This window comes from Tachyglossus aculeatus, chromosome 14, assembly GCF_015852505.1.
Source record: "Tachyglossus aculeatus isolate mTacAcu1 chromosome 14, mTacAcu1.pri, whole genome shotgun sequence".
NCBI lineage: Eukaryota > Metazoa > Chordata > Mammalia > Monotremata > Tachyglossidae > Tachyglossus > Tachyglossus aculeatus.
In genome coordinates, this window is record NC_052079.1 from 49557029 (window position 1) to 49570636 (window position 13608).

General features: G+C 53.1%; 1 protein-coding gene across 1 annotated transcript in view; it reads left to right on the plus strand.

The window, feature by feature from the left end:
- MICALL1 (MICAL like 1) overlaps positions 1–13608 on the plus strand; it is a 43476-nt gene that overhangs the window by 10851 nt on the left and 19017 nt on the right. Inside the window, exons 3-8 of the mRNA XM_038756783.1 lie at positions 348–489; positions 1915–2012; positions 2627–2775; positions 5568–6046; positions 8853–8919; positions 9979–10337. Coding sequence (XP_038612711.1) covers positions 348–489; positions 1915–2012; positions 2627–2775; positions 5568–6046; positions 8853–8919; positions 9979–10337 — 1294 coding nt within the window. The remainder of the gene's footprint in view (positions 1–347; positions 490–1914; positions 2013–2626; positions 2776–5567; positions 6047–8852; positions 8920–9978; positions 10338–13608) is intronic.

Genomic DNA, 13608 nt, shown 5'->3' on the forward strand with positions numbered 1-13608 from the left:
CCTACCCAACAGTGGGCTCACAGTCTAAAAGGGGGAGACAGAGAACGAAACCAAACATACTAACAAAATAAAATAAATAGAATAGATATGTACAAATAAATTAAGTAAATAAATAGAGTAAAAAAATATGTATATACATATATACAGGTGCTGTGGGGAAGGGAGGGAGGTAAGATGGGGGCGTGGAGAGGGGGACGAGGGGGAGAGGAAGGAAGGGGCTCAGTCTGGGAAGGCCTCCTGGAGGAGGTGAGCTCTCAGAAGGGCCTTGAAGGGAGGAAGAGAGCGAGCTTGATCACCTCAGCTGGTCGCTGAGCCCCCCTCGCCCGCTGCGTCCCGGCCCTCCGCAGGCATTCGAGGTGGCGGAGCGGGAGCTGGGGATCCCCGCCCTCCTGGACCCCAACGACATGGTCTCCACGAGCATCCCCGACTGCCTCAGCATCATGACCTATGTGTCTCAGTACTACAACCACTTTGCCGGCCCCAACCGAGGTGAGAGCTCCACGCCGCCCCTCCCAGCTGCGACGACAGCGAGGGCCTCCGCTTGGGAGGCCGACGAGGGCAACGGGACGGACGCCCAGCCGTGCGGTGTCGGCGGAACCTGTTTCCTTCTTCCTGGAAGAGGATCCGCCTCTTCCTGTCTGCGCCCCGCATTCCCGCCCTGCCGGTCCCCACATCCTTCCCTCGACCTCCCTTGTTGGAATGAAGATGGGCCAGTCAGTCGATCGTATTTATTGGGCGCTTACCGTGTGCAGAGCATTGTACTAAGCGTTTGGAACAATGCAGCATAATGGTGAACAGACACATTCCCTGCCCACAGCGAGCTTATAATAATAATAATAATAATGGTTTTTGTTAAGTCCTTACTATGTGCCAAGCACTGTTCTAAGCGCTGGGGGGGATACAAAGTAATCAGGTTGTCCCACGTGAGGCTCAGCATGTCCCCCTCGTATTTCGTGTGCCTAAAACGGAGGACGTTCTGAGAACACCGAGTAGTTGAGATTAGGGAAGCAGCATGGTTTAGCGGCAAGAGCCTGGGCTTAGGAGTCGGAGGTCATGGGTTCGAATCACGACTCCGCCACTTATCAGCTGTGTGACTTTAGGCAAGTCACTCCACTTCTCTGGGCCTCAGTTCCCTCATCTGTAAAATGGGGATGAAGACTGTGCGCCCCACACGGGACAATCTGATTACCTTGTATCTACCCCAGCGCTTAGAACAGTGCTTGGCACCTGGTAAGTGCTTAACAAATACCAACATTATTATTATTCACCCCCATTTTACAGATGAGGGAACTGAGGGCCAAAGAAGTGAAGTGATCTGCTCAAGGTCACACAGCAGACATGTAGAGAAGCAGCGTGGCTCAGTGGAAAGAGCATGGGCTTTGGAGTCAGAGGTCATGGGTTTGAATCCCGGCTCCACCACAAGTCTGCTGTGTGACCTTGGACAAGTCACTTAACTTCTGAGCCTCAGTTACCTCATCTGTAAAAATGGGGATTAAGACTGTGAGCCCCACGTGGGACAACTTGATCACATTGTATCCCCCCCGGCGCTTAGAACAGTGCTTTGCACGTAGTAAGCGCTTAACAAATGCCGTCATTATTGTTATTATTATTATGTGGCAGAGCCGGGATTAGAACCCAGGTCCTTCTGACTCCTAAACCCGTGCTCTGTCCATTCTGTCCCCAGAATGCCCAGCTCCGTCCCCAGCCTTTCTCTTTCCAATCCACCCTCCTGCCCCTCCTAGCTCCTAGGAGATCCCCCCGACCCAATTCCCGGAACTCCCAGCCCTTGCTTTCCGGACTGAATTCCGGCCGAGTCCCACGCCTCTCGGGCACCGTGCCCCTCGGGCCTTCTCCCGCTTGGGCAGCTCACCCGTTCCTCCCGTTTCCCGCTCTTCCCCTCCCATCTCTCCCCAGCCGAATCTCCTTCACCCCCGAAGCGGCCGGCAGCCCCCGCGTCTTCCTCGCCTCCCGCTCCCGCGAAGGCCGACGCAGAGCCTGAAACCCCGGTGCAGGTAGGAGGGTCCAGCAGCCCCTGCCCCTCCCGGCTCTGGCAGAGAGATTCGAGGCCCGTGGGTGGAGGGGACTCGCTTTCCCGGGGTGGCACGGCAGGCAGTGGAGATGGGGGCGGGGCTGGGCCGTGCTCCCCTTTAGGGGAGGGGGTTCTTGGGGGGGGGGGGGGGTCAGGGGTGGCTTCGCTCTGATGTGCAAGGATGGGGGGGCGTTTCTTGGCGTGGCGGAGGCTAACTGCCTTCAAGGCCCTACTGAGAGCTCACCTCCTCCAGGAGGCCTTCCCAGACTGAGCCCCTTCCTTCCTCCTCGTCCCCCTCTCCATCCCCCGCATCTTACCTCCTTCCCTTCCCCACAGCACCTGTATATATGTTTGTACGTATTTATTACTCTAGTTCTTTATTTTACTCGTACCTATCTATTCTATTTGTTATATTTTGTTAGTATGGTTGGTTTTGTTCTCTGTCTCCCCCTTCTAGACCGTGAGCCCACTGTTGGGTAGGGACTGTCTCTAGATGTTGTCAGCTTGTACTTCCCAAGCGCTTAGTCCGGTGCTCTGCACACAGTAAGCGCTCAATAAATACGATTGATTGATTGATTGATTGCCGTCTCTCCCCAGGAGGAGGAGGAGGAGGCGGCGGCTGAGCGGGCCCCCCGTGACACCCCCGGGGAGGCCCCCAGCAGCTCCTGTGCCATCTGCCACCAGCACGTTCACCTAGTGCAGCGCTACTTGGCCGAGGGCAACCTGTACCACCGCCAGTGCTTCAGGTCAGACGGCGGGGCCCTACCCCGGGGGACCCCACAGCACCTGTATATATGTATATATGCTTGTACATATTTATTACTCTATTAATTTATTTATTTATTTTACTTGTACGTATCTATTCTATTTATTTTATTTTGTTAGGATGTTTGGTTTTGTTCTCCGTCTCCCCCTTTTAGACTGTGAGCCCACTGTTGGGTAGGGACCGTCTCTAGATGTTGCCAACTTGGACTTCCCAAGCGCTTAGTCCAGTGCTCTGCACACAGTAAGCGCTCAATAAATATGATCGATGATGATGACCCCCCTCTGAGCTCAGGGGTTGGGCGGCCTTGGTCTGGGAGCGCGGGGATGGATGGGGGTGGGTGGAGGTCCTGATTTGGGGTTGGGGGTGCCCAGGCGTAGGGGGCAGAGGCAGGGGGCTCTGGACCAGGGTTAAGGGGTGGAGGGGGTGGGTGCCCAGTTCTTGGGGTCAGGGATCTGGAGAATCAATCAATCAATCAATTGTATTTATCGAGCGCTTACTGTGTGCGGAGCACTGTACTAAGCGCTTGGGAAGTACAAGTCGGCAACACATAGAGACAGTCCCTGCCCAACAGCGGGCTCACAGTCGAGAAGCAGCGTGGCTCAGCGGGAAGAGCCCGGGCTTGGGAGCCAGAGGTCATGGACTCTAGTCCCGACTCTGCCACTTGTCAGCCGTGTGACTTTGGGCAAGTCGCTTCACTTCTCTGGGCCTCAGTTCCCTCATCTGGAAAATGGGGATTAAGACTGTGAGTCCCACGTGGGACAACCTGATCACCTTGTATACCCCCCCAGCACTTAGAACAGTGCTTCGCCCATAGTAAGCGCTTAACAAATGCCATTATTATTATTATTATTTGGCACCCACTGCCCCAGAGGCTCAACTTCAGGGGTGGGTGCCCAGTTCTTGGGGTCGGGGATCTGGAGAAGCAGCGGGGCTCAGCGGAAAGAGCCCGGGCTTGGGAGCCAGAGGTCATGGGCTCTAGTCCCGACTCCGCCACTTGTCGGCTGTGTGACTTCGGGCAAGTCACTTCACTTCTCTGTGCCTCAGTTCCCTCATCTGGAAAATGGGGATTAAGACTGTGAGTCCCACGTGGGACAACCTGATCACCTTGTATCCCCTCCAGCACTTAGAATGGTGCTTCGCCCATAGTAAGTGCTTAACAAATGCCATCATCATCATTATTATTATTATTATTATTTGGCATCCGCTGCCCCAGCGGCTCAACTTCAATTTGGAGCCAACATCTCTTTCTAAACTTGAATCTGGTTTACCCTGTGCAGGGCACTGTACTAAGCGCTTGGGAGAGTGCCATTCATTCATTCAATCGTATTTATTGAGCGGCTTACTGTTTGCAGAGCACTGTACTAAGCGCTTGGGAAGTACAAGTTGGGCCATATAACAGATACATTCCCTGCCCACAAAGAGTTTACAGTCAATGCTTAGTACAGTGCCTGGCACATAGTAAGCACTTAACAAATGCCATAGTTATTACCGCTTAGAACAGTGCTTGGCACATAGTAAGCGCTTAACAAATACCATCATTATTATTAGAAAAGCAGCGTGGCTCACTGGAAAGAGCACGGGCTTGAGAGTCAGAGGTCATGGGTTCAAATGCCGGCTCTGCCGCTTGTCAGCTGTGTGACTTGGGGCAAGTCACTTAACTTCTCTGTGCATCAGTTACCTCATCTGTAAAATGGGAATTAAGATGGATATGGGACAACCTGATCACCTTGTATCCTCCCCAGTGCTTAGAACAGTGCTTTGCACATAGCGCTTAACAAAAACCAAGCAGCGTGGCTAGAGAAGCAGTGTGGCTCAGTGAGAAGAGCACGGACTTTGGAGTCTGAGGTCACGGGTTCAAATCCTGCCTCCACCAATTGTCAGCTATGTGACTTTGGGCAAGTCACTTAACTTCTCTGTGCCTCAGTTCCCTCATCTGTAAAATGGGGATTAAGACTGTGAGCCCCCGGTGGGACAACCTGATCACCTTGTAACCTCCCAGTGCTTAGAACAGTACTTTGCACATAGTAAGCGCTTAACAAGTACCATTATTATTAGAGGATGAGCTTACAGTCCTTCCTTCATTCATTCAAACAGTCCTATTTATTGAGCACTTACTGTGTGCAGTAATAATAATAATAATGATGGCATTTGTTAAGCGCTTACTATGTGCAAAGCACTGTTTTAAGCGCTGGGGAGATTACAAGGTGATCAGGTTGTCCCACGTGGGGCTCACAGTCTTAATCCCCATTTTCCAGACGAGGTAACTGAGGCACAGAGAAGTGAAGTGATTTGCCCAAAGTCACACAGCTGACAACTGGCAGAGCTGGGATTTGAACCCGTGACCTCTGACTCCAAAGCCCGGGCTCTTTCCATTGAGCCACACTGCTTCTCTTGTGCAGTAATAATAATAACAATAATAATAATTGGCATTTGTTTTAAGCGCTTACTATGTGCAAAGCACTGTTCTAAGCGCTGGGGAGGATACGGTTGTCCCATGGGGGGCTCACGGTCTTCACCCCCATTTTACAGATGAGGGAACTGAGGCCCAGAGAAGTTAAGTGACTTGCCCAAGATCACACAGCAGACATGTGGTGGAGTCGGGATTCGAACCCATGGCCTCTGACTCCAAAGCCCGGGCTCTTTCCACTGAGCCACGCCGCTTCGCACTTGGGAGAGTACGCTGTAACAATAAAACAGGCACATTCCCTGCGTACAACCAGCTTGCGGTCCTCCCAGCCGGACTCACCACACAGCCCTCCGTCTGTTCCGCAGGTGTAAGGAGTGCTCCAGCACCCTGCTGCCCGGAGCCTACAAAAGCGGGCCAGAAGCGGGGACCTTCGTATGTACCCAACACCGGGGCCGGCTGGGCAGGAGGGGCCGGCCCGAGGGCGGGCCCGCCGGGACCCCCCCCGGCCCCCGGCGGAGCGGTGAAGCTGGCGCCGCCGGCTTGGGAGAGGATGCCCCCGCCTCGGGCCGGGACGCCGGCCCCGGCGTCCCCGAGCGGATCCGCCCGGTCGCCGGGGGCCCGGGGGAGAGACTACAGCCCAGCCCCGTCTCCCGGCCCCAGACCCCGCCCAAGCCCCCCGTCCCCACCAGACCCCCAGATCTGCCCAGCACCCCCGCCGGCCGCCCAACCCCCGCCCCGAGGAGGAGCGTGGACGCAACCAGCCCTGGAGGCCAGCCGGTCCCCCGGCCCCGGATCCATGCACTGGGGGAGAGCTCCGGAGAGCTCGGGACCAGCCTGGTGAATGGTGAGTTAATAATCATCATCATCATCATCCTCAATCGTATTTATTGAGCGCTTACTATGTGCAGAGCACTGTACTAAGCGCTTGGGAAGTACAAATTGGCAACATATAGAGACAGTCCCTACCCAACAGTGGGCTCACAGTCTGAAAAGGGTATAATAATAATAATAATAATAACGGCATTCGTTAAGCGCTTACTATGCGCAAAGCACTGTTCTAAGCGCTAGGGGAGATACAAGGTCATCAGGGTGCCCCACGGAGGGCTCACGTACCTCATCCTCATTTTACAGGTGAGGGAACTGAGGCCCAGAGAAGTGAAGTGACCTGCCCAAAGTCACGTAGCTGACAAGTGGCAGAAGCGGGATCAGAACCCACGACCTCTGATTCCCAAGCCCGGGCTCTTTCCACTGAGCCACGCTGCGTCGCCGAGCGTTACGAGGGTGGTCTCTGGGGGAAGGGGAGAGAAAGCAGGGCTCCAAATCAATCAATCAGTCGTATTTATTGAGCACTTACTGTGTGCAGAGCACTGTACTAGGTGCTTGGGAAGTACAAGCTGGCAACATATAGAGATGGTCCCTACCCAACATTCATATTAATGTCTCTCTAAGCTCCTTATGGGCAGGGAACGTGTCTGCTAATTCTTTTGTATTGTATTCTCCCAAGCGCTTAGTACAGTGCTCTGAATATAGTAAGCGCTCGATAAATACGATTGAATGATTGGTTTCAGGATTGTGTGGGGGCAGGGACGGTGGGCTGGCTTTGGCCAGATGGCCCCTTTCCCACCGGTGTCACCGTTGAAGGGAGGCTGGGCGGCCGGGGGAAACGGCGAGGCCAAGCCCCAGTCGGCTCACCGATTCCCTCCCTGCCCTTTTGAGGCCTTCCCCCCATTCCTCATCCCCCGGGCCTGGAATGCCCTCCCTCTGCCCCATCCGCCAAGCTAGCTCTCTTCCTCCCTTCGAGGCCCTGCTGAGAGCTCACCTCCTCCAGGAGGCCTTCCCAGACTGAGCCCCTTCCTTCCTCTCCCCCTCGTCCCCCTCTCCATCCCCCCATCTTACCTCCTTCCCTTCCCCACAGCACCTGTATATATGTATATATGTTTGTACATATTTATTACTCTATTTATTTATTTACTTATTTTACTTGTACATATCTATTCTATTTATTTTGTTAGTATGTTTGGTTTTTTTTCTCTGTCTCCCCCTTTTAGACTGTGAGCCCAATGTTGGGTAGGGACTGCCTCTATATGTTGCCAATTTGTACTTCCCAAGCACTTAGTACAGTGCTCTGCACATAGTAAGCGCTCAATCAATCAATCAATCAATCAGTCGTATTTATTGAGCGCTTACTATGTGCAGAGCACTGTACTAAGCGCTTGGGAAGTACAAATTGGCAACACATAGAGACAGTCCCTACCCAACAGTGGGCTCACAGTCTAAAAGGGGGAGACAGAGAACAAAACCAAACATACCAACAAAATAAAATAAATAGGATAGAAATGCACAAGTAAAATAAATAAATAAATAAATAGAGTAATAAATATGTACAACCATAAATATATATACATAAATATATATATATATATCAATCATAAATATGATTGATTGATTGATTGATTCCTGAGGATTAATTCTGTCCGGCCATTTGGTCTAAAGAAAGCCAAGGTGGTTGTTTCGCAAGCGGTAGGAAGCTGATGGATGGATCTTTTCTCCCAATATCTTACTGGAGACTTCCTTTCTCCCCTTCTCAAGATGGGCTTCTTTTCCCTTTCCTAATCCTCAGAGACCTTCGTCCTGCCTTTTTGAGTTCTCAAACACGCTGCTCACAAAACAGCCTAGTGGGCAGAGCACAGGCTTGGAAGTCAGAAGAACCTGGGTTCTGATCCTGGTTCTGCCACTTGTCTGCTGTGTGACCCTGGGCAAGTCACTTCACTTCTCTGGGCCTCAGTTACCTCATCCATAAAATGGGAATTGAGACTGTGAGCCCCACGTTCATGCATTCATTCATTCAGTCGTATTTATTGAGCGCTTACTGTGTGCAGAGCACTGGACTAAGCGCTTGGGAAGTACAAGTTGGCAACATATAGAGACGGTCACTACCCAACAGCGGGCTCACAGTCTAGAAGGGGGAGACAGAGAACAAAACAAAGCATATTAACAAAATAAAATAAATAGAATAAATATGTACAAATAAAATAGAGTAATAAATACGTACAAACATATACATACATTATACATGCGTATACATATACGGAAGCAGAGTGGCTCAGTGGAAAGAGCCCGGGCTTTGGAGTCAGAGGTCATGGGTTTGAATCCCGGCTCCGCCACCTGTCAGCTATGTGACTTTGGGCAAGTCACTTCACTTCTCTGGGCCTCAGTTCCCTCATCTGGAAAATGGGGATTAAGACTGTGAGCCCCCCATGGGACAACCTCATCACCTTGTAAGTTCCCCAGCGCTTAGAACAGTGCTTTGCACATAGTAAGCGCTTAATAAATGCTATCATTATTATTATTACATATATATAGGTGCTGTGGGGAGGGGAAGGAGGTAAGGCGGGGAGGATGGGACATCCCACATGGGACATGGACTGTGTCCAACCTGATTAACCTGTATCTGCCCCAGTGCTTAGTACACGGTGCCTAGCATATAGTAAGCACTTAACAAATACCCTAAAAAGGACGCCAAAAACCTCAGTTTCTCAAAGGGGAGAAGGCCGCTTCTTGTGGGAGTTTCAAGTCCCGGGGCTAGGGTGGAGGTGTACGCACTGTCTCCTGTGACGTCTTTCTGTGTCTCTGTTTTGTTCCTCATCCAGGAAGGTTGCATGAGACCAGCCCCCCGGTCCCCAAACCAAGAGGGACGCCCAAGCCCCCTCCTGAGCAGTAAGTCCCCTGTCCCGGAGAGCCCTGCCCCGTTCCTCCGCCTGGCCCTGTGGGGAAGGTCCCTGCAACTGGAAACTCAGTGCCTTTCCTGCCCGGCCTTTCCACTGATCCACCCTGAGGGGCCCAGAGTCCCATGTCAGGATCCGCGGAGGACTGTTTCTTGGGAGAGGGCCTTTTGGGGGAACCGGAATTCCCTCTCTGCGGCAGATTCGGGGAGGCAGGGTGGCCTGGATGCTATAGACAAGGGTGAGGTGAGGTTGGGGGTAGGGAGGTGGGGCTTGGGCGGTGAGGAGGGGAGCCGGGTCTGGCCCAGGACGGTTCCACTCTTTCTCTGGTAATACCTCAGAGGTCGGGGGGAGGAGAGGAAGAGAGAGATGGGGGGCCAGGAGGACAGATCTCTGGGCCGGTGGGCTCTCTAGGGTGACACGCGGCCCGTGTGGCCCGGCCCCCAGCCTGGGCCAAGCTCCCTGGCTGGTATTCATTCATTCATTCATTCATTCAATCGTATTTATTGAGCGCTTACTGTGTGCAGAGCACTGAACAAAGCGCTTGGGAAGTACAAGTTGGCAACATATAGGGACGGTCCCTACCCAACAGCGGGCTCACAGTCTAGAAGGGGGAACACAGTATGCGCTGTGCCCACAATAAATACGATTCACCGGCTCTGTGCCTGATTCTGCTTTCGGCGGGGCAGTCCCCAGAGCTGGGCTAGCACTCCAGGTACGGTCCCTGAGTCCAAAAAATGGTCTCAGGGCCTGAAATCCTCCTCCCTGCCTTGCCCCTGTGCTTCCACTGCTGTGCCAGGGAAGGAGCTGAGTCCAGAAGAAGTGGGGAAGGAGCGCTCTGGTGCCGTGAGCCAGAGGAAGCCTTGCTCTGGGCCCATCCCTGCTCCCCACCCTTCGCTCTCCCTGGGCAACCACCCTGGCCTCCTCCAAGTTCCCCCCAGGATCCTTTGCGATAGGGATGGGCAGGGAGACCCCTAGGCATTCGCCTTCTCCCTGGAGAATGAGCCGTCCTTTGCCGTTCCTTCCCTTCTTCTCCCTCTCCCCTTCCTAACAGAGGGGCTGCCCCCAAGAAGCAGAAAGACCCTCCCTGGATGGCCCTGGTCCAGGCGGAGCCCAGAAAGAAACCAGCCCCCCGACCCCCTGGCAGCAACAGGGAGCCCCCCGCCCAGGCTGAGGAAGAGGAGGGCCAGGCTCAGGCCCAGGAGGACCAGCCAGTTGGTGGGGGGGACCCCAAACCGTACAACCCCTTCGAAGAAGACGAGGAGGAAGCCCCACCCGCCGGACCTCCCGCTGCTCCCGAGCGCAGCGAGCTGAACCCCAAACCCCTGCACCCCTGGTACGGCATCACTCCCACCAGCAGTCCCAAGACCAAGAAGCGGCCGGCCCCCAGGGCGCCCCAAGCCTCTCCGCTCCGTGAGTGTCTCTCCCCCGCGTCCCCTTCCGCCCTCTTTCCCAGCATCCTCTCTCCCCTCCCTTCTCCCTCCGCCCTCTGATTGGAGTAGAGATGATGGAGAAGCAGCGTGGCTCGGTGGAAAGAGCCCGGGTTTTGGAGTCAGAGGTCATGGGTTCGAATTCCGGCTCTGCCAACTGTCAGCTGTGTGACTTGGAGCGAGTCACTTCAGTTCTCTGTGCCTCAGTTACCTCATCTGGAAAATGGGGATTAAAACTGTGAGCCCCCCATGGGACAACCTGATCACCCTGTAACCTCCCCAGCGCTTAGAACAGTGCTTTGCACATAGTAAGCGCTTAACAAATACAGCGTGGTTCAGGAGAAAGAGCCTGGGCTTTGGAGTCAGAGGTCATGGGTTCAAATCCCGGCTCTGCCAACTGTCAGCTGTGTGACTTTGGGCGAGTCACTTCAATCAATCAATCAATCAATCGTATTTATTGAGCGCTTACTATGTGCAGAGCACTGTACTAAGCGCTTGGGAAGTACAAATTGGCAACACATAGAGACAGTCCCTACCCAACAGTGGGCTCACAGTCTAAAAGGGGGAGACAGAGAACAGAACCAAACATACCAACAAAATAAAATAAATAGGATAGAAATGTACAAGCAAGATAAATAAATAAATAAATAAATAGAGTAATAAATATGTACAACCATATACACATATATACAGGTGCTGTGGGGAAGGGAAGGAGGTAAGATGGGGGGATGGAGAGGGGGACGAGGGGGAGAGGAAGGAAGGGGCTCAGTCTGGGAAGGCCTCCTGGAGGAGGTGAGCTCTCAGCAGGGCCTTGAAGGGAGGAAGAGAGCTAGCTTGGCGGAGGGGCAGAGGGAGGGCATTCCAGGCCCGGGGGGATGACGTGGGCCGGGGGTCGACGGCGGGACAGGCGAGAACGAGGTACAGTGAGGAGATTAGTGGTGGAGGAGCGGAGGTTGCGGGCTGGGCAGTAGAAGGAGAGGAGGGAGGTGAGGTAGGAGGGGGCGAGGGGATGGACAGCCTGGAAGCCCAGGGTGAGGAGTTTCTGCCTGATGCGCAGATTGATTGGTAGCCACTGGAGATTTTTGAGGAGGGGAGTAATATGCCCAGAGCGTTTCTGGACAAAGATAATCCGGGCAGCAGCATGAAGTATGGATTGAAGTGGAGAGAGACACGAGGATGGGAGATCAGAGAGAAGGCTGGTGCAGTAGTCCAGACGGGATAGGATGAGAGCTTGAATGAGCAGGGTAGCAGTTTGGATGGAGAGGAAAGGGCGGATCTTGGCAATGTTGCGGAGCTGAGACCGGCAGGTTTTGGTGACGGCTCGGATGTGAGGGGTGAATGAGAGAGCGGAGTCGAGGATGACACCAAGGTTGCGGGCTTGTGAGACGGGAAGGATGGCAGTGCCGTCAACAGAGATGGGAAAGTCAGGGAGAGGACAAGGTTTGGGAGGGAAGACAAGGAGCTCAGTCTTCGACATGTTGAGCTTTAGGTGGCGGGCGGACATCCAGATGGAGATGTCCTGAAGGCAGGAGGAGATGCGAGCCTGGAGGGAGGGGGAGAGAGCAGGGGCAGAGATGTAGATCTGGGTGTCATCAGCGTAGAGATGATAGTTGAAGCCGTGGGAGCGAATGAGGTCACCAAGGGAGTGCGTGTAGATTGAGAACAGAAGGGGACCAAGCACTGAACCTTGGGGAACCCCCACAGTAAGAGGATGGGAGGGGGAGGAGGAGCCTGCAAAAGAGACTGAGAAAGAACGACCGGAGAGATAAGAGGAGAACCAGGAGAAGACGGAGTCTGTGAAGCCAAGGTCAGATAGCGTGTTGAGGAGAAGGGGGTGGTCCACAGTGTCAAAGGCAGCTGAGAGGTCGAGGAGGATTAGGACAGAGTAGGAGCCGTTGGATTTGGCAAGCAGGAGGTCATTGGTGACCTTTGAGAGGGCAGTTTCCGTGGAATGAAGGGGACGGAAGCCAGACTGGAGGGGGTCGAGGAGAGAGTTGTTGTTGAGGAATTCTAGGCAGCGCGTGTAGACAACTCGTTCAAGGAGTTTGGAAAGGAATGGTAGGAGGGATATGGGACGATAACAACTGTGGGAATCGGGACGTGGGTCCTAATCCTGACTTTGCCATTTTAACCTCCCCAGCGCTTAGAACAGTGCTTTGCACATAGTAAGCGCTTAACAAATACAGCGTGGCTCAGTAGAAAGAGCCCGGGCTTTGGAATCAGAGGTCATGGGTTCAAATCCCGGCTCTGCCAACTGTCAGCTGTGTGACTTTGGGCAAGTCACTTCAGTTCTCTGTGCCTCAGTTACCTCATCTGTAAAATGGGGATTAAAACTGTGAGCTCCCCACCCCCCCGGACAACCTGATCACCTTGTAACTTCCCCAGTGCTTAGAACAGTGCTTTGCACATAGTAAGCGCTTAACAAATACCATCATTATTATTATTATTATTATGATCAGTTGTGGTAGAGAAGCAACGTGGCCTAGTGGAAAGAGCACAATTCTGGGAATCGGGACCTGGGTCCTAATCCTGACTTTGCCATTTTCCTGCCGTGTGACCTTGGGAAAGTCACTTCACTTCTGGGCCTCAGTTTCCTCATCTATACTTAGACCGTGACTCCCGGTGGCACAGTGGATAGAGTACGGGCCTGGGGATCAGAAGTTCATGAATTCTAACTGTGGCTCTGCCACTCGTCTGCTGTGTGACCTTGGGCAAGTCACTTCACTTCTCTGTGCCGAAGTTACCTCATCTGTAAAGTGGGGATTGAGACTGTGAGTGCCCCGTGGGACAGGGACTGTGTCCAACCCAATTTGCTTGTATCCACCCCAGCGCTTAGTATAATGGCTGGCACATAGTAAGCGCTTAACAAATACTGTAATTATTATTATTATTGACTATGGGACAGCGACTGTGTGCAAACTGATTAAACTGTATCTACCCCAGTACTTAGAACAGTGCCTGATGGAGAAGCAGCGTGGCTCAGTGGAAAGAGCCCGGGCTTGGGATTCAGAGGTCAAGGGTTCTAATCCTGGCTCAGCCACTTATCAGCTGCGTGACTTTGTGCAAGTCACTTCACTTGGGGATTAAGACTGTGAACCCCACCGTGGGACAACCTGATCACCTTGTATCCTCCCCAGTGCTTAGAACGATGCTTTGCACATAGTAAGTGCTTAACAAATGTCACTATTATTATTATTATTATTATTATTATTATCTGAGCCTCAGTTACCTCATCTGTGAAATGGGGATTAAGA